The sequence below is a fragment of the Scyliorhinus canicula genome, chromosome 5 (assembly GCF_902713615.1).
Source record: "Scyliorhinus canicula chromosome 5, sScyCan1.1, whole genome shotgun sequence".
NCBI classification, from domain to species: Eukaryota; Metazoa; Chordata; class Chondrichthyes; order Carcharhiniformes; family Scyliorhinidae; genus Scyliorhinus; species Scyliorhinus canicula.
The window spans coordinates 165,010,923-165,034,148 of NC_052150.1; the positions used below are offsets into that span (position 1 = coordinate 165,010,923).

A 23,226-nucleotide genomic window follows, 5' to 3' on the forward strand; every position below is an offset into this window, starting at 1 on the left:
ACTCATGGTCGTTGCCTTTAGAAGAAAAGAATCTCTACATATTCTTATACTGATGTGTAATTTCACTGTCAAAATGCTTTATTTGATATTAAGTTGACTAGAGGAAGAAAGAAAGTCATTGTTAAAGTGATGCTGATTTTCTTTTTCATCGTTCATGGGATGTGGGCGTCGTTGGTATTGCTCATCTCTAATTGCCCTTGAGAAGGTGGTGAGCCACCTACTTTAACCGCTGTAGCCTGTGCAGTGTAGATACACCCACAGTGCGTCGAGGCAGGAACTTCCAGGCTTTTGATCCAGTGACAGTGAAGGAATGGCAATATATTTCCAAGTCAGGATGGAGTATGCATTGAACTGAGTGGCAATGTCCAAGTTTGTAAGTTATTGGCAAGTTGCTTCAGTGCATTTTGTCGATGGTACATACTGCAGCCATAATTCACCAGTAATAGGGGAGTGTACGTTTATGATAATGAAACATTAAACAAACATAAAGTGATTTAACCTAATTATTTGTTGTCTTAAATGTTTATGTGCAGTGACAAAATATTCCAGCAAAGATCGTAATATTTTGGACACATTGTTCAATCAACGATAGACTTTAGATTTACATACTTAATTGATTTTCCTTTTAAAAGCCCAGATTTAGTGCTTTTGAACCTGTAGTTGTTCAAAACTCATTTTAGTAGATCCTAATCCTGCATTTGGTATTGTAGTAGCTTTTCAGGAGCAAATCAAGTCCTAAGTTCCAAAATTTGTAACCAGTAGCATCCTCAACTTTCTCTCTTATCCCCTCTCTCAACACACAGAATTAACGCTTTGTATGGCGAGCAGCAGCTGAAATATGCATATATGAGTGCAGTGTATGATATCCGTCCTTCAGTTTTACAACTCTTAATCGCTTTTGAATTCATGGTTAAGAGTGGTTTCACAGACAACAGTGACCTCTCAACTTTGCTGATGTGTTCATTTTTCACAAGTGAGTTTACAGACAATGGGAGTAAAGTAGTTAAACCTGACCATTATTTCAGCTAACGTCTGGATTTACGTTTTAGTGAAGGAAGAGCTAGTAACCAGAAATGGAAGAAAGTCTCTCTTCCCTTCCATCCCAGGTTTTCTGAGGTCAATTGTAGTATTCCATTGAATTTTATAGCCTCCCAGATTATTTGGGCCAGTAGATTATGGTCATTATGGGAGTGGATCTGAATAGAATCTGGTCAAAGTGGATCCTGTACTATTTGAAATTTGCTACATTGCTGTTTATTATTTTCAGCAATGATTTAAATTAAGGCATTAATGGAACTATTTATAAATTTGCAGATCGCATGAAAACATATATATAAATAAATTGATATAAACAGAATAAGTAGATTGAGGGATTATTTAGATAAAAAGAGTTGCATTTATATAGTGCAATTAATATAGGAAAATGGCCTAATGCACCCAACTGTTTTTAAACATCATTTTTAAAAAACTGATGCTCTTTCTCATTAGAATCCCTCCGTTCCAATGCAAAAACTACAGGACATACAAAGAGCCATGGAATTGCTGACAGCATGCCAAGGCCCTGGCAAGAGTCTGGAGGAGGCAAGTCAACACAGATACCACTTCTGGGACACCCAACCGGTACCCAAACTTAGTACGTTTAACACATATTCTGACTGACTACAGTATCTGTAGGAGTCTTCTGTTGTCGCGAAGGGAGCAGTTTCAGGTCAGGAACTCTTCTAGCAAAGGGAGAATTCGTAAACCAGCATTACATAAAGAATTCAATATTTTGTTGGTTAGGCCAATTTTAAACAGTGTTAATTTACTGAACTAGTAATTCAGTAAAGAATTATTTAAAACCCACCTTGACAGTTTGAGAATTTAAATTCTGAAAATAAAATGCTGGTGCCAGTAAAAGTGACCTTGAGCTGCTGGCATGTTGTAAAAGGTTTGTCCTTTAGGGAAGAAAATCTGCCTGGTTTGGCCTGTATGTGATTTCAGTCTCATCACAACCAATGTGGTTTGCTATTGACTACCCTCTGAAATGGCATAGCAAGATACTCAATTACCACCATCCCCTCAGGAAAACCACAGATGGGCATTGCTGATGATGCCCACATCTTGAGAATGATTTTGTATTAGTAAAAAGACTGGCATCAAAATATCAATTATTCTAAAAATAGATTGACGTAGTTCCTAATAAGTACACCTTTTTTTCTACGTTATTAATGCATCAACTGCATTTTTGTTTCAAAATGGTTTCATTAGAGGAAAAACTCACTGTTCAGAGAAGCACAAAAAAAGTAGACTTTCTGTACCATTAATGTGATTACCCTCATGACTAGGCCTTAATCTAATTTATCAAACATAAAGCTGTTTTTGTTCAAATATATTGATATTTATAATGCATACTGAATATATTGAAACCCATCATAATATTACTAATAGGCTAAAATACTTCTTGACTTGCCATGTTTGTCATTTTAGGTAGTTTTAACAATACTCACTTTGCTGCATCTTTTTAATGAATTGTAGAATTACAATTGGAATAGGAACATCTGGAATGAGTATTCAAACAAAGCCACTCTTGACCATGTGAATATAAGACTGATTCTAGGACATATCTAGCTGGCACTAGTTGTGACCTCTCTCTATCCTGCTTTTCCATCAAATTTCAACTCTTATTATATAATAAGCATGGCAAGTACGTAGCACAGTTGCTTCACAGCTCTAGGGTCCCAGGTTCGATTCCTGGCTTGGGTCACTGTCTGTGTGGAGTCTGCACGTTCTCCCTGTTTCTGCGTGGGTTTCTTCCGGGTGCTCCAGTTTCCTCCCACAGTCCAAAGATGTGTAGGTTAGGTGGATTGGCCATGATAGGGTGGGATAGGGTGTAGACATGGGCTTAAGTAGGGTGCTCTTTCCAAGACCCGGTGCATACTCGATGGGCCGAATGGCCTCCTTCTGCACTGTAAATTCTATGTTCTATAATCTATTAATGTTTATAGGGCAGAAAAACAATCATTCAAGCTTTTGAGACTGCTTTTCTTCCAGAGATATTTAGAACCAGAAGCGTTTGCTTTCTCCCCATATCCTGTATCTTCCCTTTTTACATATTTCAACTGATTTTCTCTTAAAAGGTACAATGCCTCAATCATACACTGTGGCATAGCATTCAATGTTCCAACAACCCTGTGAAGCAATAGAATTTATCCCAAAACCTTTTTCTCACTTCCTTAGTAACTGTGTTAAGCTGATGGCCCTTCATCACAGACTCCGAGCTAAAGGAAATAGTCTTTTTTAAAGCTATCAAACCCCTTCATAATTAAAAAAAAAAACCTTTATAAACTCTACTCTTAGTCTTCTGTGCACAGTGGGGGGGAAAGCCGCGGTATTTCAAGTTCCTCCTCGTAATTATAGTTTCCTGTCCCAGGAATCATTCTGGTAAATCTGTATTATAAATTCTCCATATCCCCAATGCCCTATCTGCAGTACTTTTAACTGCGCCAACTAAAGTATTGTATTCATCTAACTTTGAGAATAAACTGTAGCTGTATTTGGAATTCAGATTTTGTTTACTCTCTGGTGCTTCCATCTTTTCAAATGCATCAATCGTTTTTATTTGGCGGTAAAACTACTGAATGCTGAATGACTAAACTAACTTGCTTAGAATTTAATGCAGTGCGCTGTTGGTGCAGCTAAATTCTTGCTTTCCTTCATTAACTATTTTGTCCCCGTTGAATTTTAGAGACTGATTTATTACCATTCTTGTGTTGTATTGTCAATCCTTGCACTTAACATATGACTATATCAAACATAGTTATTTTGTATTCATGATTCAATCTTCCACATGTCAAGTTCAAAAATATAAGATGCATATATTTAAACACTGTAAGCTCATTGCCGTAGAAGTGCAAATGCTCCATATCTTTTCCATGAAAGATTATTTGTTCTTGGTGAATTCATTTTTAATTTATAATTTCAGTTTTCATGAGATATAGAGAGTTGAACATGTAAGTAGATATTTGAAGTTCTGCAAGAATTGTAATTATCCAAAATCTAAATGATTTATTTCACAAAATTATATTGTAGACTGTCACAAAAGAGTGTCTGTGATTCAATTATTTGGTTAAGGGAGCTAATTTTAAAACTGAACATGGGAAAAAGAAGGGAATGCCATTTGACTACCATTTTCTCTCAATCTGAAATAGAGAAGCACAGAGTGTAAACAGTTTCTAAAAACTTGCAGATGTTATCAAACTGAACATTCTACTTTTGAAAGTAGAATAAGCTTAAAAGCCTATTGCTTGTGAGGGAGATTCAATAATGTGAAAGAACCTGTCCAAATTTAATTTGATGATTTCGCAACTTGTGTCAGGAAAATCACTGTTTACCTAGTCTCCATTACAATTTCATCCAAACACAGTTGATTTATGTTAACATTTACATTTAAATTGCTGATACGTTATGTTTGCAGTGAATTTATGAAAGAGTTCTCTGTTTTGGTCCCAATAGATGAAGTTGTGACAACTCATGGTTCTATTGAACCAGATAAGGAGAATATCCGTCAAGAGCCATATTCTTTGCCTCAGGGCTTCATGTGGGATACCCTGGATATGGGCAGCTCTGAAGAGGTGTGTGGTTCAAACATTTTAAACTTGTACAAGGTCACTGCTGGTTTGGGTTCTTTTTTTTATGAATATAAAAAAGTCATTTTAACTTAAGTTTACTTATTTGTATATTATCCTCTCCCCATTGTACATTATCCTCTCCTTCTTATTACAAGCTGAAAGAAAAGACAATGTGGATAATTAGATTTTCCAGCCTTCATCAGCTTGGAGGGGCATGGGGCTTGATATTGTAGTGGACTATACTTGGAGACGGTGTGAAACTCATTTGAATCCAATCCAGACTGTTACACCTTTTCTCTCTACCTGCAAGAGTGCTGTCAAAATGAATTTGAGAATTCACAAGCTATGTCCCAGGAGTTGTGAGCCCACTACTAAATTGAAGAAGCTATTGGGGTAATTGATGTGGGAAATTGAAAGACAACACTTGTGAAATTATGTAAGTGAGGTTGGATCAGGAATTGCAATTTATGTTTAGGAGTGTGTACAGTCGTACCTAAAGTGGCTTTGTAAATTATTTCCAGAAATTGTCATAGCAATTATAATGCAGTATTAGTAATTTATCCTTCAGCCAATATTACTAAACTATTATCTGATCATTAGTCTCATTACTATTTGTGGAACTTTGCTGTAAGCAAATTGGTTGCTGCATTTCCCTATTTTGTGACAGCAATTCCCTTCAAAATACTTCATTGGGTACTACGTTCTAACACATTTTAAGACAATCTGCAATAGTGGTAATGACTTGAAACCCTTTGGAGACGAGGGTAGTTGAAGCCGCAATGATCAATCATTCCAAATAGAAATGGAAGAGAACTTTAAGAAAATAAACTTTCAGGATTACAGGGTTAGAGAGGAGGAATGAGACTGACTGGTTTCCGCTACAGAGATTCAGCATGAACTCAGTGGACCAAATGCCATCTCCTGTGTCGTAAATTACTCTTTGATTCTAATCTGACTAGTTGTACCAAATAAATCCAATTCTTGTGGGTTGTTTGTGAGGTGTAGTTGATTTTATAGAAATGTTCTAAAAATATGGCTGCAAAATTAATATGTACATGAAATTTGAGTTAATTGGTAAGAAGGTTGATAATATACTGCTAATATATTTTGTTTCAAGGATTTTAATAGGCTATTTTATTAGCCATATGAACAGGGAGAATACATTTCCTTCCCTTAGATATATCACTTGCTCAATCGCACTATCTGGCTATTGTGAATATAGCAATTGAAGGAATATGAAATAATCCACCTATCGTGTGAATTTCTTCCTACAATTATATGATTGGGGCAATGAAGGGAGTTTTTTCTCCATATTTGACATTGATTGATCCTAGTATTAGTGCACAAAATAAAAATTGCATAGTGTTCAATACCAAGATTCCATGTTGAATTTAGTATTCATGTCAATTTGTTAAAATAGGAACAAGACCATTTATAATAATGGCTCAGATATCAATAATAATTCTTAATAAAACTGATTTTGGCATTTCCTTTCTCGACAGGACTCAGGTGTGTAGTAGTGAACATGACCATATGTAATTTTTTAATCATGCGATTACATAACTATACGTTTCAATTACCAGCATGGAAAAATATTTATCCATTTCATTTTAAATGAAATCTGAACTTGCCCCACAGTTTCGGACCAGTGTTATAAAATTGTTGAACCTGAAATTATTTCATAAATTTAAAAAAATTGAACTGGTATGAAACATAAATTATCGTTTCTGTTTTTGAATTAAGCTTTACCCAGCTTTTTTTGCTTGCAGTTGAAAGAATTGTATACATTGTTAAATGAAAATTATGTGGAAGATGATGACAATATGTTTAGATTTGATTACTCTCCTCAGTTTTTACAGTGGTGAGTACACATTTCTACTTCATGCAGCATTTTGGAACTTTTATTTTAATTTGAGATTAATTATTATTGTTTGTCTAAAAGATGCATATTCTTACAGGGCTCTTCGACCTCCGGGCTGGTTACCACAATGGCACTGTGGTGTACGTGTATCTTCAAACAGAAAATTAGTAGGGTTTATCAGTGCTATTCCTGCCAGTATTCGTATTTATGAAATGTAGGTTCTCACTTTATTGCATTTGTTTCAAATATTTCTTTAAATTGAACAAAAATGATAGTTCTAAAGTTGCCAGCATTTGTTTCTTGAATTATTTTTCATGTTCGAGAGATGAAGTAACTTGTTTTTTGAAATTTTTATGATCTGTACTTTTGCTTAGGGCATCATACAAGGTGGGGTCATTATTTTACTTTTCGGATATGGACTATATTCATGTGTATGAACAGTTGACACTGGTGCTCATGTCAACCTGCTGCAATTTTTAGTTACCGTTTAGCTATTTTCAGAATTAGAATTTGCTCAAATGCTACATTTTGAATGAAATGAAATGAAAATCGCTTATTGTCACGAGTAGGCTTCAATGAAGTTACTGTGAAAAGCCCCTAGTCGCCACATTCAGGCGCCTGTTCGGGGAGGCTGGTACGGGAATTGAACCGTGCTGCTGGCCTGCCTTGGTCTGCTTTAAAAGCCAGCGATTTAGCCCAGTGTGCTAAACCAGTCCCATGATTCCATGCAGCTCAATGTCACATTCTGGCTAGTGTCAGTTTGTGACAACATTCACCCCACTGACAAAAACACCTGACTGGTACATGAACAGATTTTATAGTAATGTGCTTTGCAATCTTTTGGGGATGGTTCATCGCCCCATCTTCATTTTGTTTCATTATTGTCTCGGAATGAAGTAAATAACTACACCACCTCAACGTTCCTGACCCTGGGTTAGGACCTGGTGGTCAAATGTATATTAATCACCTTTCTTAAATTTCCCTTTCGTCTGCAAAACATGAGGCTGGGTCTTTTTATATGGATGAATTATAATTTTTAAAATGTTTGTTAAAGTTCAGCATGTTTTAAGCCATATCTTGCAACATGGCTAGCATACAGCAGTAAGACCATTGTTGCTGATCTGTAACTATTGATCACTTTAATGATGGAAGAGGATAGTTGAGGATAATGCAGTTGATATGGTGTACATGAACTTCCAAAAGGCATTTGATAAGTACCACACAACAGACTTGTGAGCAATATATCAAATAGCAGGGGCCCCAACACCAACCCTTGGGGGAATTCCAGCAGTTCAGACCTCCAATCGGAAAACAACCATTCACCACTACTCTCCATTTCCCATCACTCAAATCAGTTTTGCTTCCATGTTACCACTGTCTCTTTTATTCCTTTCTGCCCCCTTGTGTTGCTACAATTTTATGTGACCCTGCTAACATGTTACATGGAATGATTGGTGTTTCATGCGAAGGGCAGGGAAGATAGGAGTCTTGTCTTGACGTTATGGGGTGTTACCCTCTGCAATCCATTCTGCAAAGGGCTTAGTTTCATTCGTAAACATCAGAGCACATCACAGCTTGTTGTAGCATCTAGGATTGTAAAGAGCCCCAGGGTCACATAAAAATGTAGCAACACGAGGGGACAGAGGGAATAAATGAGACAGTGGTAACATGGAAACAAAATTGACTTGAATGATGGGAAATGGAGAGTAGTGGTGAATTGTTGTTTTCCGATTAGAGGTCTGAACTGCTGGAGTTCCCCAAGGGTTGGTGTTGAGACCCCTGCTTTACTTGATATATTGATGAGCTGAACTTAGCTCTCGGGGCCACAATTTCAAAATTAGCGAGCAACAGAAAATCATGATGTGTTGTGTCTTTTATTAGAATATTTAAGATTACGGTGGTGAAGGCACCTAGAATTTTGTTGGTTAGTTTTTGAATGCTTTTTCCCTCAAATGCATAATTTAATGTATTCTAATGATTTATTTCAGCGAGAAGAAGATGGTTGAAATCAATTTTCTTTGCGTGCACAAGAAGCTACGGTCAAAACGTGTCGCACCAGTTTTGATACGTGAAATTACACGAAGGGTGAATTTAGAAGGAATCTTTCAGGCAGTGTACACGGCAGGAGTGGTTCTTCCGAAGCCTGTAGCTACATGCAGGTAGCATGTTATTTTTTAAATTTAAATTGTACTTAATAACTAAGTGGCATGTAAGCATATCTGTTGGTCACAGCTAACATTGCTGATTGTTCCTAAAACTAATTTGTCGATATGAAGTCACTGATTTTATTTTCAGTATTTTATTAATTAGTCAGGGATTTAAGTGCAGGAATTGCTATGCAGACAAATGCATCTATTCCTCAACAATAATCCCATGAACAGATATGAAGTGAATAAATCATCTATTTTTAAATGCAAAGGTTAATTTGTCTTTAAGTGATTGAGAAAAATGTACTCCGTACTCTTTTCTGGTACCATAGAGCCTTCAATGATCACATGAACAAAATGGTATCTAACTTTAATATTTCATCTCAAAGATAGCACCTCTGACAATGCAGCACTCCTTCATTGCAATACTGTCAGTTTAGCTGTTTCACTCATCCCTTGATATGAACTTAACAACCAACCCTCTGACCCAGGTATGTGAGTGCTATTGACCGAGTGAAACTCAATAAACAATTTTGGAAATGCTCATGGCTGAAATTGTCTATTTTCCCTTGCATTGTTGATGGATTGTTGTGTATTTCCAGCACTTTATGCTTTAATTTTAGATATGTTTTGTTTTGTCAATGATCCAAACAGAAGTAATTCACATACCAGGGGCGAAATTCTCCGACTCCCCCACAGGGTCGGAGAATCGCCCGGGGCCGGAGTAAATCCTGCCCCCGCCGTGGCCGGAATTCTCCGCCACCCGGGAATTGGCGGGGGCGGGACTCACGCCCCGCCGATCGGCGACGCCCCTGCAGCGATTCTCCGGCCCGCGATGGGCCGAAGTCCCGCCGCTGGGGGGCCTCTCCCGCCGCCGTAGTTTGAACCACCTCTGGTGGCGGCGGCGCGAGTGGATCGGACCCCAGGGGGTGCCACCACGGTGGCCAGGCCCAGAATCGGGGCCCACCGATCGGCGGGCGGGCCAGTGCTGTGGGGGCACTTTTCTTTCTTCCGCCGCCGCCACTGCCTCCACCATGGCGGAGGCGGAAGAGAATCCCCCAGCGTGCATGCACCGGTGGTGACGTCACGCACCGGCGCATGCGTGAACTGGCCTTTCGTCCGGTGCCGGGCGGCGGGCATCAAAGGCCGTTGTTGCCGGTTTTTCCGCCAGTCGGTGTGGTGCCAACCGCTCCGGCGCGGGCCTAGCCCCTCAATGTGAGGTCTTGGTCCCTAAAGGTGCGGAGAATTCCGCACCTTTGGGGAGGCCCGACGCCGGAGTGGTTGGCGCCACTCCGCTACGCCGGGACCCCCACCCCTGCCGGGTAAGGGAGAATCCCGCCCCAGGTGTTGTATACAAAATACTTATGATATTGTGTGCACTATTCCAAATTAATAATATTAAGATAAGTTAATTCAATTGAAAGCAAACAATTTAGATTCAAGTTTTTTTTTAAGTGACATTCAACCAAAACTATTTTTGCTTCTTTGATTTCAGTGTTTGAGTTGCTTGTTACTAGATTTGTGTGCCTTGGTAATAAATGTTTCTATCATAAAACAACTTGTATTTATATATTGCCTTTCATGTGGGGAAATGTTCCAGGGCACTTTACAGAAGCACAGTCAGACTAAAATCAAAACCAACCAAGGAGGGAGAAATTAGGATGGGTGACTAATGTTTTGGTGAAAGAGGTGGATTTTGAAGACGACATCGAAGTAAGAGAGGGAGGTGAAGAAGTTCAGAGAGGGGTTTCAGAGCTTGGGACCTAGATGGCTGAAGATATGGCCACCGATGGTGAGGCAGAGGGAGAAAGGGTTGCACAAGAGGCCAGAATTGGAGGAACACAGTTCTTGGAGGGTTGTAGGGCTGGAGTAGATTTCAGAGATAGGAAACAATGAATCCATGAATGGCTTCAAATGTGACGATAATAATTTTAAATTTGAGGTATTGGATACTCGTAACCCATCAATATATAGTCAGTAAACACAAGGTTAACAGTATTTGGTGCGGGATAAGATGTGGATAGTTTTGGATGAGCTGATGTTTATGGAAGACCAACAGGAGAGAATTGGATTAATTCAGTCTGAATGTGACAAAGGGTTTCAGTAGAAAGTGGCCAGAGACTGCAATGGCAGGCAGCTTTACAGAGGTGAAAGTTGGGTCTCTTTGTGATGAATGGGAAATGAGGCTCAAATCTCAATTCGGGATCAAATTGGATGCCAAGATTGCAAACAATAGTTTCCATCTGAGACAATAGTTGGGGAATGGAATTGGTGGCAAGAGTATGAATTTGGGATGGAACCAAAGCTTATCCGTACAATAGAGGAGATTGGGATGGTCAACAAGACTAAGCATTGTGGAGAATGCAATATGATGGCATGGGATAGTGCATCACAGTCACACAGGATCCTATTTGTGACTTTAATTAAGTCTTAATTACCTGCAAAGACTCGCATTCAAAGTATTGTCTTGCATCATTGACTTTGTCTATATATATATATATATATATATATATGTTTCTGGAACCCACCTCTTCATTCACCAGAGGAAGAAGCTGTGCTCCGAAAGCTAGTGATTCAAAACAAACCTATTGGACTTTGACCTATTGGACTTCTTACAGTGCAAAATGACATTTGAAGGCGACAATATGATCAAGAATTTTGGAGAGGAAAGGGAAGTTGGACATTCAAGTGACAGTTGCAAGGACAGGATGATTGAGGTTGGCGATTTGACGAGGGTCATAGAATCATAGTCATAGCTACATACTGTAGCTGCACTACATCATAGTCATACAGTATAGAAGATGCCCTTCAGCCCATTGAATCGGCACCAACAAAACTACACTAAACGTACACTAATCCCACTTTCCAGCACTTGGCCTTTAATGTTATGACATTTCAAGTGCTCATCCACATACTTTTTTTTTAAATACTTTTATTGAAGAAATTTTTCAGAGTACAAACATTTTAACCCCCCCTACATTTGAATTATATCAAAACAAAGTCAAACCCCCCTACTTAACAAGAATCCCCCCCACCCCCTACCCGCGCGCCCCCCCCGCCTCTCTCTTCCCCCCCCCCCCCCCCCCCCCCCACCTCCGCCTACGAACCGGCCGCCAGACCACCTTGTCGTTTCTGGCAGTATCCTCGGGCAGGCCTTGCCCGTGACACCACCGATACCGTGTTTCCTTCGTTGTTATCCCCCCCCCCCCCCCCCCTCCCCTCCCCCACACCCTCCCCCCCTCCCCTCCCCTCCCGGGTTGCTGCTGTCACGACCTCAGTTTCTATCTCTGATCTAAGAGGTCCAGGAAGGGTTGCCATCGCCTGAAAAACCCCTGCACCGACCCTCTCAGGGCGAATTTGATTCTTTCCAATTGGATGAAGTTTGCCATGTCGTTTAACCAGGTGTTAACACTTGGAGGCCTTGCGTCCCTCCACTGAATCAAGATCCTCCTCCTAGCCACCAAGGACGCAAAGGCTAATATTCCAGCCTCCCTCGCCTCCTGTACCCCCGGCTCCACCCCAACCCCGAAGATCGCAAGTCCCCATCCTGGCTTGACCCTGGACCCCACCACTCTCGACACCGTCCCTGCCACCCCCTTCCAGAACTCCTCCAGTGCCGGACATGCCCAAAACATGTGTGCATGATTCGCAGGGCTTGCCGAACATCTGACACACCTGTCTTCACCCCCGAAAAACCGACTCATCCTTGTCCCCGTCATGTGGGCTCTATGCAGTACCTTAAATTGAATGAGACTCAGTCTCGCACATGACGACGACGAGTTGACCCTCTCTAGGGCGTCTGCCCATGTCCCATCCTCTATCTGTTCCCCCAGCTCTACCTCCCACTTGTCTTTCAACTCCTCTACTGGTACCTCCTCCACCTCCTGCATAATCTTATAAATGTCCGAGATCTTCCCCTCCCCGACCCAGACCCCTGATAGCACCCTATCACTCGCCCCCCTGTCGGGAAGCACGGGAAACCCCTCTACCTGTCGTCTGGCAAATGCCTTCACTTGGAGGTACCTGAACGTGTTCCCCGGGGGGAGCCCGAATTTCTCCTCCAGCTCTCCCAAGCTCGCAAACCTCCCCTCTATAAACAAGTCCTTCAGTTGCCTAATGCCCACCCTCTGCCAGCTCAGAAATCCCCCTCCTGTATTTCCCGGTGCAAATCTGTGGTTCCCTCTTAGTGGTGCCCTTATCAAACCCCCCACTTCCCCCCTGTGTCGCCTCCACTGCCCCCAGATCTTGAGGGTGGCCGCCACCACCGGGCTCGTGGTATACCTCGTGGGAGGGAGCGGCCATGGTGCTGTTACCAGTGCCCCTAAGCTTATGTTGCCACAGGACGCCCTCTCCATACGCTTCCAAGCTGCCCCCTCCCCTTCCATCATCCACTTTCGTACCATCGATGCATTTGCCGCCCAGTAATATCCTGAAAGATTGGGTAACGCCAGCCCTCCACTATCCCTACTCCGCTCCAAAAAGACCTTTCTAACTCTAGGGGTGCCATGTGCCCACACGTACCCCATGATACTACTCGTTACCTTCTTGAAAAAGGCCCTAGGGAGGAAGATGGGCAGACACTGGAACAAAAACAAGAACCTCGGGAGGACCGTCATTTTAACTGACTGCACCCTCCCTGCCAGCGACAGCGGCACCATGTCCCACCTCTTAAACTCCTCCTCCATCTGTTCCACCAGCCTAGAAAAGTTCAGCTTGTGGAGGGTCCCCCAGTTCTTTGCCACCTGCACCCCCAAGTACCTGAAACTTTTTACTGCTCTTTTGAAGGGGAGCCTCCCAATTCCCTCTCCCTGGTCTCCCGAGTGTATTACAAAGACCTCACTTTTCCCCAGATTTAATTTATATCCCGAAAAGTCCCCGAACTCCGCTAGTATTTCCATAACCTCCGGCATTCCCCCCTCCGGGTCTGCCACATACAGCAACAGGTCATCCGCATAGAGCGAGACCCGATGCTCCTCCCCTCCCCTTGTCAGTCCCCTCCACCCCCCTGAACCCCTCAGTGCCATCGCTAACGGTTCAATCGCTAATGCAAAGAGTAAGGGGGATAGGGGACATCCCTGCCTAGTACCTCGATGGAGCCCAAAATATTCTGACCTCCTCCCGTTTGTTACCACACTCGCCATCGGGGCCGAATAGAGCAGCTTTACCCACTTGATAAATCCCTCCCCAAACCCAAACCTTTCCAACGTCTCCCACAAGTATTCCCACTCCACCCTATCGAATGCCTTCTCCGCGTCTAGCGCTACCACTATCTCCGCCTCCCCCCCCCACTGCCGGCATCATGATCACGTTTAACAATCTCCGGACATTTGTGTTAAGTTGGCGTCCCTTCACGAACCCCGTCTGGTCTTCATGGATTACCCCTGGCACACAATCCTCTATCCTGGTTGCCAGGACCTTTGCTAACAGCTTGGCATCTACATTTAAGAGGGAGATAGGCCTGTAGGACCCGCACTGGACCGGGTCCTTGTCCCGCTTCAAAATCAAGGAGATCAGGGCCTGCGACATTGTTGGGGGCAGAACCCCCCCCTCGCGCGCCTCATTAAAGGCTCTCACCAGCACTGGGCCCACCAGGTCCACAAATTTCCTGTAAAACTCCACCGGGAACCCATCCGGCCCCGGCGCCTTCCCCGCCTGCATCTGGCCTATCCCTTTAATTAGCTCCTGCAGCTCTATCGGCGCCCCAACCCTTCTACCAGCTCCTCCTGTACCTTTGGGAACCTCAATTTGTCGAGCATCCACATATTTTTTAACGGTTGCGAGGCTTCCCACCTTTACTACCCTCCCCAGGCTGTATATTCCAGACTCCCTCCAACCTATGTGAAAAAAACCTTTCCTCAAGCCCCCTATAAACCTCCTGTCCCCACCTTAAAATGATGCCCCCTCATTATTTTTTTTTTAATAAACAATTTTATTGAGGTAGTTTTTGGCTTTATAAACAGTTACAGACATCATCAGAAAGGAAGCAAAAAAGGCAAAAATGTGCAAACATCCACGTTCTTTCAATACTTCCACCGTAACATATTGCACAAGCCCGCTCCCCTCCCATCGGTACTACCCGCCATATTTTCCCTCCTACTCTACTCTAACCCCCCCCCCCCCCCCCCCCCCCTGCTGACGCTCACTCTCCCGCAAAGAAGTCAATAAATGGTTGCCACCTCCGGGTGAACCCCTGCACAGAACCCCTCAAGGCGAACTTGATTTTTTCCATCCCCAGGAAACTCGACATGTCCGCTAGCCACCACTCCGTCTTCGGGGGCTTTGAGTCCCTCCACGCCAATAGTATTCGTCGCCGGGCTATCAGGGAAGCAAAGGCCAGCACATCGGCCTCTTTCTCCCCCTGGACGCCCGGGTCTTCCGAAACCCCAAAAATTGCCACCCCTGGGCTCATCACCACCCTTGTTTTTAGCACCTGGGACATGACCCCCGCAAATCCCTCCCAGTACCCCCTCAGCTCAGGGCATGCCCAAAACATGTGAACATGGTTCGCTGGTCCTCCCGCACACCTAGCGCATTTGTCCTCTATCCCGAAAAATTTGCTCATCCGAGCCACCGTCATATGGGCCCGGTGAACGACCTTAAATTGGATCAGCCCGAGCCTAGCACATGTCGCGGTCGAGTTTACCCTACTCAGGGCCTCTGCCCACAGCCCATCCTCCATTTCCCCGCCTAGCTCCTCCTCCCATTTAAGTTTCAGTTCCTCTGTCTGGGACCCTTCCTCCCTCATGAGCACCTTATAAATACCCGAGACTCTACCCTCCCCTTCATCCCTCCCAGAGACTATTCTGTCTAGGATCCCCATTGGCGGGAGGCGCGGGAAAGATGGGACCTGTCTACGAACAAAGTCCCGCAACTGTAGGTATCTAAAATCATTTCCCCTTACCACCCCAAATTTCTCCTCCAAGCTCCTTGCCTTCGACATGTCCGCTAGCCACCACTCCGTCTTCGGGGGCTTTGAGTCCCTCCACGCAATAGTATTCGTCGCCGGGCTATCAGGGAAGCAAAGGCCAGCCACATCGGCCTCTTTCTCCCCCTGGACGCCCGGGTCTTCCGAAACCCCAAAAATTGCCACCCCTGGGCTCATCACCACCCTTGTTTTTAGCACCTGGGACATGACCCCCGCAAATCCCTCCCAGTACCCCCTCAGCTCAGGGCATGCCCAAAACATGTGAACATGGTTCGCTGGTCCTCCCGCACACCTAGCGCATTTGTCCTCTATCCCGAAAAATTTGCTCATCCGAGCCACCGTCATATGGGCCCGGTGAACGACCTTAAATTGGATCAGCCCGAGCCTAGCACATGTCGCGGTCGAGTTACCCTACTCAGGGCCTCTGCCCACAGCCCATCCTCCATTTCCCCGCCTAGCTCCTCCTCCCATTTAAGTTTCAGTTCCTCTGTCTGGGACCCTTCCTCCCTCATGAGCACCTTATAAATACCCGAGACTCTACCCTCCCCTTCATCCCTCCCAGAGACTATTCTGTCTAGGATCCCCATTGGCGGGAGGCGCGGGAAAGATGGGACCTGTCTACGAACAAAGTCCCGCAACTGTAGGTATCTAAAATCATTTCCCCTTACCACCCCAAATTTCTCCTCCAAGCTCCTTGATGCCCCCTCATTATTGACACTTCACCTAAGGGGAACAGATGCTTCCTATCCATCCTGTCCATACACCACCTGTCTCTTCTACACCTCAATCAGCCCCCCCCCCCCCCCCCCCCCCATAGTCTTCTCTGCTGTAAACAAAAAAAAACCCGAGCCAATCCAGCCTCTCTTCTTAGCTCAAATGCTCCATCCCAGGCAACATCCTGGTGAATTTCCTCTGCACCCTCTCCAATGCAATCACATCCTTCCAGTAGTGAGGCAACCAGAACTGCACGCAGTACTCCAGCTACAGCCTTCACAAAGTTTTGGACAGCTCCAACATAACCTCCTTGCTCTTAATATCTATGCCACGACTACTAAAGGCAAGCGTCTTGTATGTATTAAGTACCCTATTAAGCTGCCCTGCCGCTTTCAGGAATCTGTGAGCAAACACCCCAGGATCCCTCTGCTTCTCTGAGCTCCTAGTGTCCTGCCATTCATTTGAGTACTCCCTTGTCTTGTTACTCCTTCCAAAGTGCATCAGCTTGCACTTTTCAGGGTTAAATTTAATCTGCCACTGATTTACCCATCTGACTAACCTGTCTATATTTTCTTGCAACTTAAGACCTTCTTTCCTCACTATTTACCAACCTGATAATCTTCATGTCATCCGCAAATGTACTTATCACCCCCCCCCCCCCACATTCTCATATATCATTTTATAGTATATATTACGAAGAATAAGGGACCTTGCACTGATCGCTGTGGTACGCCACTGGGCGTTGGCCTTCTGTTACACAAACCACAAGTCTTCTACCACCACCGTCTGTCTCCCATCACTAAGCCAGTGTTGGATCCAACTTGAATCCTATGTGCTTTTATCTTCTTTATCAGTCTCCCATGAGGGACCTTGTCAAAGGCTTTGCTGAAATCCATATGAACTACATCAACTGATCTACTCTCATCCACACACCCGATCACCTCCTCGAAAAATGTAAACAAATTTGTTAGGCATGACCTCCGTTTGGCAAAGCCATGCTGACTATCTCTGATCAAAGCTTCCCTCTTCAAATGGAATTCATTTTCTCCTTCAGAATTTTCTCCAATCGTTTCCCTACCACTGATGTGAAACTCACTGGCTGTAATTACCTGATTTATTTCTACCATCCTTATTGAAAAGTAGAAACACATTAGCTGAAAACACCTCCAAACTTCTGGCACCTACCCTGTGGCCAGAGAGGAATTAAAAAGAGGGGTGGGATGACTGTGGCTTTGTGAGGGAGTGGGCCAGTGTCTGAGGAGAGGGAAGTATTTACAGAATGGGGACCAGGAAGAAATGTTAGAAGCAGTTTATCAGAAATAGAGTCGAGAGAGAAGGAAGTGGATCTCATGAACAAGGTCAGCTGAGAGAACACATGTGGGAGATAGAGAAACTAGGGAAATCTGCTGGTTAAGGACTGCTGTGCTGGTGTGGGGTGGGCGGTAGTGTATACCTTGGGGGAGGCTTCACGGTAAGGGGCATATGACAGGAACAGTTGGGCAGTTCTTATCAAATCATAGAATCAAAGGCAGCACGGTGGCACAGTGCTGCCTCATGGCGCCGAGGTCCCAGGTTCGATCCTGGCTCTGGATCACTGTGTGGAGTTTGCTCATTCTCCCCATGTTTGCGTGGGTTTCGCCCCCACAACCCAAAAGATGTTCAGGGTAGGTGGATTGGCCACACTAAATTGCCCCTCGATTGGAAAAAAATAAATTTGGCACTCTGAATTTAAAAAACAAATCATAGAATTTACAGTGCAAAAGGAGGACATTCGGCCCACCGAGTCTGCACCACCCCTTGGAAAGAGCACCCTACTTAAGCCCCGCCTCCACCCTATCCCCTTAACCAAGTAACCCCACCTAACCTTTTTGGATACTAAGGGCAATTTAGCATGGTCAATCCACCTAACCTGCACATCTTTGGACTGTGGGAGGAAACCAGAGCACCCGGAGGAAACCCACGCAGACACTGGGAGGACGTGTAGACTCTGCACGGACAGTGACCCAAGCTGGGAATCGAACCTGGGACCCTGGAGCTGTGAAGCAACTGTACTAACTACCGTGCTGACATGCTGCCCGTTCTTAGGGTTGTACATCACTCCATGCATCTTCACACTTGTTTTTACAGGTTATAATGGAGGAGATAGCGGATGATAGAAGCAGTTGGTAGAGGAGAAAAGAAATTGGGGTTATCATTGCTTTTCTGGATGATGTTTAAATCAGTTGTTTTCCAGATATGCTTAAGACCATGTCCTTGAAAATGAGGAAACAAAGATTAGTTCTACCACCCCGAAGAACAGCCAGCAGGAAAGAGAGTTAATATCAAGTTGGAGGTTAGGAAATTATTTAGAAAACTGACAACTGCACAGGTGACAAGGACTAACTAGATACGAGTTTGTAAGTGGCTTGGGGGAGAGTCTATTCCTGGGGAGTAATTATTTCAGGGCAGCTATGGAAGGAAGCGGAATTGGAAGGGGTTAACTTAATAAACATCAGAAGAGATACAAGGAAGTAGCCTTGTCTGTGACTCAAAATTCTACATGATGGATTGGATGACTTTCCTTACAATTTATGATGAAATGCTTGAAAACCACTCTCAACTTTTTGAGGCCAGATTCATGTGCATGAGTATAAACTCATATCCTACCATTCTGACTCAAAACTAGGCTGTATTTAATTTGCTATTAACACTTGCGATCTAAGGGCATTCATGTTACAAATCACTGATGATTATTTGATTTAAGTTGAATGCTGCTGTTCTATTCCAAGGTACTGGCATCGATCTTTGAACCCCAGGAAGCTGGTGGAAGTGAAGTTCTCTCATCTCAGCAGAAACATGACTTTACAGAGAACCATGAAGCTCTACAGGTTACCAGATGTAAGCAGCTCAAACCACTTGCTTCCTAAAATAGATACAATGGAATAATGAACCCTTTTTTCTAATTGGCTTCTTATTGTCATTTTCCTACGGCATGTGTTTCAATGAGGGAAGAATTGAACAGTTTCAGCTCAATAACACTTTGAAATATTGTCTATCCTAAATGTATTGTAGCCTGCAATATCTGTTACATCAAATTATTCAAAAGATAATTTCCTTGTGCTAAAATAATTATCTTTTTAAAAATGTTCTGATGCAAATGTTGAAAAATCAGTATTTGTACTTTTAAATTAAATATTAAAGTTATACTCAGTGCAGTTAGTGGCTATGTGTATAAAGATACAACATGGACTGATGGCATGAAAGGAGGCTAAATTGCATTTTAGTTACAAATGGCAATACTAAATTCTGTTTATCTCACTGACAATTCCATTATCTTTCTTTTCTGCTAGACCCCCAAGACAATGGGCTTGAGGCCAATGGAGCAAAAGGATGTAAAAAGAGTACAAGAGCTGCTCTTTAATTATCTAAAGCAGTTTGAGCTTGCTCCAGTGATGAGTGAGGAAGAAGTGATCCACTGGTTATTGCCCCGTGAAAACATTATTGACACTTATGTGGTAGAGGTAATGCACTGCTGTTGTGTCAGGATGCGTAATGACATTGTTTAAAAAAAAATAAAAAAATTTAGGGTACCCAATTGTTTTTTTTTTCAATTAAGGGGCAATTTAGCGTGGCCAATTCACCTACCTGCACATCTTTGGGTAGACCCACGCAGACACGGAGAATGTGCAAACCTAACACGGACAGTGACTTGGGGCCGGGATGAACCTGGATCCTCAGTGCCGTGAGGCAGCAGTGTTAACCACTACGCCACCATGCCGCCCGTGCAATGACATTGCTTCGAAAAAAAATTATAATAAACTTTGCACCACCCCTATATCCCTTGACAGTTATCTAGGCTGAACACGAAAAATAGCCAAAAGAGAAAATGCTGGAAAATCTCAGCAGGTCTGGCAGCATCTGTAAAGAAAGAAATAAGTTAATGAATCGAGTCCAGATGACCCTTTGTCAAAGCTAAAAGGCATAAAAATTGGGAGATACTGCAGGGTGAGGGGATGAAAGATGAATCACAGCTACAGAAACCCAAGGAAAAAGAGTGCTAATGGCAGTCCCTGGACAGAATAAAAGGTGTGAAAGGCCAAACAGCAGAGAAACTAAAATCAGAGGGTAAGCTGAGACCAATGTAGATGTGGGGGAACATGGTTGGGAGAGAGTAAAATGAGAAAAAGGGGGATGCAAAGGGGAGAAAAGATAAGGAAAGGGACAATAAGATGGGGGGAAAATATATAAAGAAAGACAAGAAAGAAATAAAAGACAGATGAAATGGAATGAAAACAAAGGGGTCGAGGTGGGGTAGAGCTAATCATGTGAAGTTGTTGAAATTGATGTTGAGACCAGAAGGCTGTAGCATGCATGACTGGAAGATGAGATGATGTTCCTCCAGTTTGCGCTGAGCTTCACTGGAACATTGCAGCAGGCCAAGGACAGGCATGGGAGCAGGGTCTCGTATTAAAATGGCAAGCAACGGGAAGGTCAGGGTCCTCAATGCGCACAGACCGAAGGTGCTCAGCAAAGCGATCACCCAGTCTGCGTTGGGTCTCCGATATAGAGGAGACCACATTGGGAGCAGTGAATGCAATAGACCAAATTGAAAGAGATGCAAGTGAAATGCAGCTTAACCTGGAATGAGTGTTTTGGGCCTGGGATGTTAAGCATGGAAGAGGTAAAGAGACAGGAGTTACACCTGCTGTTGCATGGAAAGTGCCATGGGTGATGGGAGAGGCGTTGGGTGTGGTGGAAGAGGGGACTAGATTATCCCGGAGGGAACGGTCTCTGCGGAATGCTGACAGGGAGTGAAGGGAGGATGTGTTTGGTGGTGGCATCACGCTGTTGGTGAAAATGGCAGAGGATTTCGGAGACTGGTGGGGTGAAATGTGAGAATGAGGGGGACTCTATCCTTGTTCTGGGAGGGAGGGGAAGGGCTGGAATTGGAGGCCTTTTATCACCTATGAAATTTTATTCCAAAACCAGTCATGGTTTTTGGGGGGAGAAAGGAACGATAAATTTTGCTACGGCTAATCAGTATAAATATCTCCAACTTTCTATGCCTTTTAGCTTTGACAAAGGGTCATCTGGACTCAATTCGTTAACTCTTTTCTCTCCTTACAGATGCTGCCAGACCTGCTGAAATAGGTACTTTGTTTTTTAAAATTGTAAGTTTTATATGCTTAAAAAGAATAAGGCAGCCTTATTGTGTTTCACAGGTAATATTAAAATACAGTCAAATAAATGTTTATTCAAAATTTGATTTGTTTCAAAAACTTGGGCACTACTTAAACTCATGTTGAGAACATTTGCAGGAAAGCAAGTTATGTTGTCATTGTTTTTTTGCCCAACCCTAACTGCCCTTGAGAAGGTGGTGGCGGGCTTCCTTCTTGAACCACTGCAGTCCATATGGTGTAGGTGTACACATAGTGCTGTTAGGGAGGGAATTCCAGGATTTTGACCCAGCGGCAGTAAAGGAACGGTGATATATTTGCAAGTCAGATGGTGAGTGACTTGGAGGGGAACTTCCATGTGGTGGTGTTCCCATGTTTCTGCTGCCCTTGTCCTTCTAGATGATAGCAGTTGTAGTTTTGTAAGATGCTGCCTAAGGAGCCTTGGTGAGTTCCTCAGTGCATCATGTATAGGGTACACACTGCTGCCACTGTATGTCGGTGGAGGGAATGAATGCTTGTAGAAGAAGTGCCAATCAAGCGGGCTGCTTTGCCCTGCATGCAGTCCAGCTTCTTGAATGTTGTTGGAGCTGCACTAATCCAGATAAGTGAAGTGTATTCCATCACACTCCTGACTTGTGCCTTGGTGGATAGGCCTTGGGGAGTCAGGAGGTGAGTTAAAGCTTATTGTGGGTAGGCAGAATGTGGAGTTGAGGCTACAAATAGATCAGCCATGATCTCATTGAATGGCGGAGTAGTGTTGAGGGGCCGATTGACCTGATCCTGATCCTAATTTTTATGTTTGTTTGGAGATATAAATATTTTCAAGCTTTAGAGGGTGCAGGTGGCATCTGTCTTTTAAAAATGTTGATATGGCTGAAATTTGAAACTTTTGGCTACATTTGAGTGCTATTTCTTTAGAATACTGGAGCTAGAATTCTACATTTTAGCTCCAGTTCACACTTCTAACAAGGAGATTAGAGGTTCAAACTAGTGAAAGTTAAATTTAGGGGTAACATCAGAAAGTTCTTCATGCAAACTGGTCATTGTATAGAACAGGGTACCAGATAAAACAGCGGAGGTGAGAATCCTGGAAAGATTTAAAGTATAATTGGGTGCTGCAATGTGGAGATTGTAGCATCTTTTGGAAGGCTGAATTTGAATGGGCTGGGTGGAAGGGTTTTATGTCCAATTATTTTGTAAGTGTTGGAAAGCATATGGACAAGTAAGTCAGGTACTGATAGGCTTTGGGTGTGAATTTATGCTGAAGAACTTTCTGATATTACCCCTAAATTTCCCTTTCACTAGTTTGAACCTCTATCTCCTTGTTAAATTCAAGCCAAGTTATACTGACATTGTGTACTCAATGGTGAGGCCAATTCTGGAATATGGGATATAGTTGTGGTTGGGCTGCTTCAATGTATAAATACAGCAGAAGTAGTTTAGAGAAGTGTACAGAATATTTCCAGGCCTTGTGGTGGAATTAAACAAATGACTTACTTTGGAAAATGAGTATAAACTAGAATGCACTGCTATTTGTATGTTATAGAGTCTCAATTTGGCTCAATGTTTTATATACTTGTTTTCTTTGAAATATTCCATTAAAATTTGTCTTTAGAAAATTGGGTTGTGTTAGACTATGTTTAATCTGAAATGGAAATCGGAAGGTAATTTTGCAAATTTATGAATTGGGGCAGCACGGTAGCATGGTGGTTAGCATAAATGCTTCACAGCTCCAGGGTCCCAGGTTTGGTTCCCGGCTGGGTCACTGTCTGTGTGGAGTCTGCACGTCCTCCCCGTGTGTGCGTGGGTTTCC

At 43.3% G+C, this 23,226-nt stretch overlaps 1 protein-coding gene across 8 annotated transcripts in view; it reads left to right on the forward strand.

Annotated features, from left to right (window-relative positions):
- Positions 1 to 23,226, forward strand: part of nmt2 (N-myristoyltransferase 2) — a 57,547-nt gene that overhangs the window by 20,065 nt on the left and 14,256 nt on the right. For 3 of the 8 annotated variants that reach the window (XM_038797956.1, XM_038797960.1, XM_038797957.1), the window contains 7 exons: positions 1,489 to 1,633; positions 4,495 to 4,613; positions 6,380 to 6,471; positions 6,569 to 6,685; positions 8,460 to 8,630; positions 19,026 to 19,134; positions 19,587 to 19,757. In XM_038797956.1, the coding sequence (XP_038653884.1) occupies positions 1,489 to 1,633; positions 4,495 to 4,613; positions 6,380 to 6,471; positions 6,569 to 6,685; positions 8,460 to 8,630; positions 19,026 to 19,134; positions 19,587 to 19,757 (924 nt within the window). Of the gene's footprint in view, positions 1 to 803; positions 974 to 1,488; positions 1,634 to 4,494; positions 4,614 to 6,379; positions 6,472 to 6,568; positions 6,686 to 8,459; positions 8,631 to 19,025; positions 19,135 to 19,586; positions 19,758 to 23,226 lie in introns of those variants that run through there. The other 5 variants (XM_038797954.1, XM_038797955.1, XM_038797959.1 and 2 more) reach the window with 5 other exon arrangements.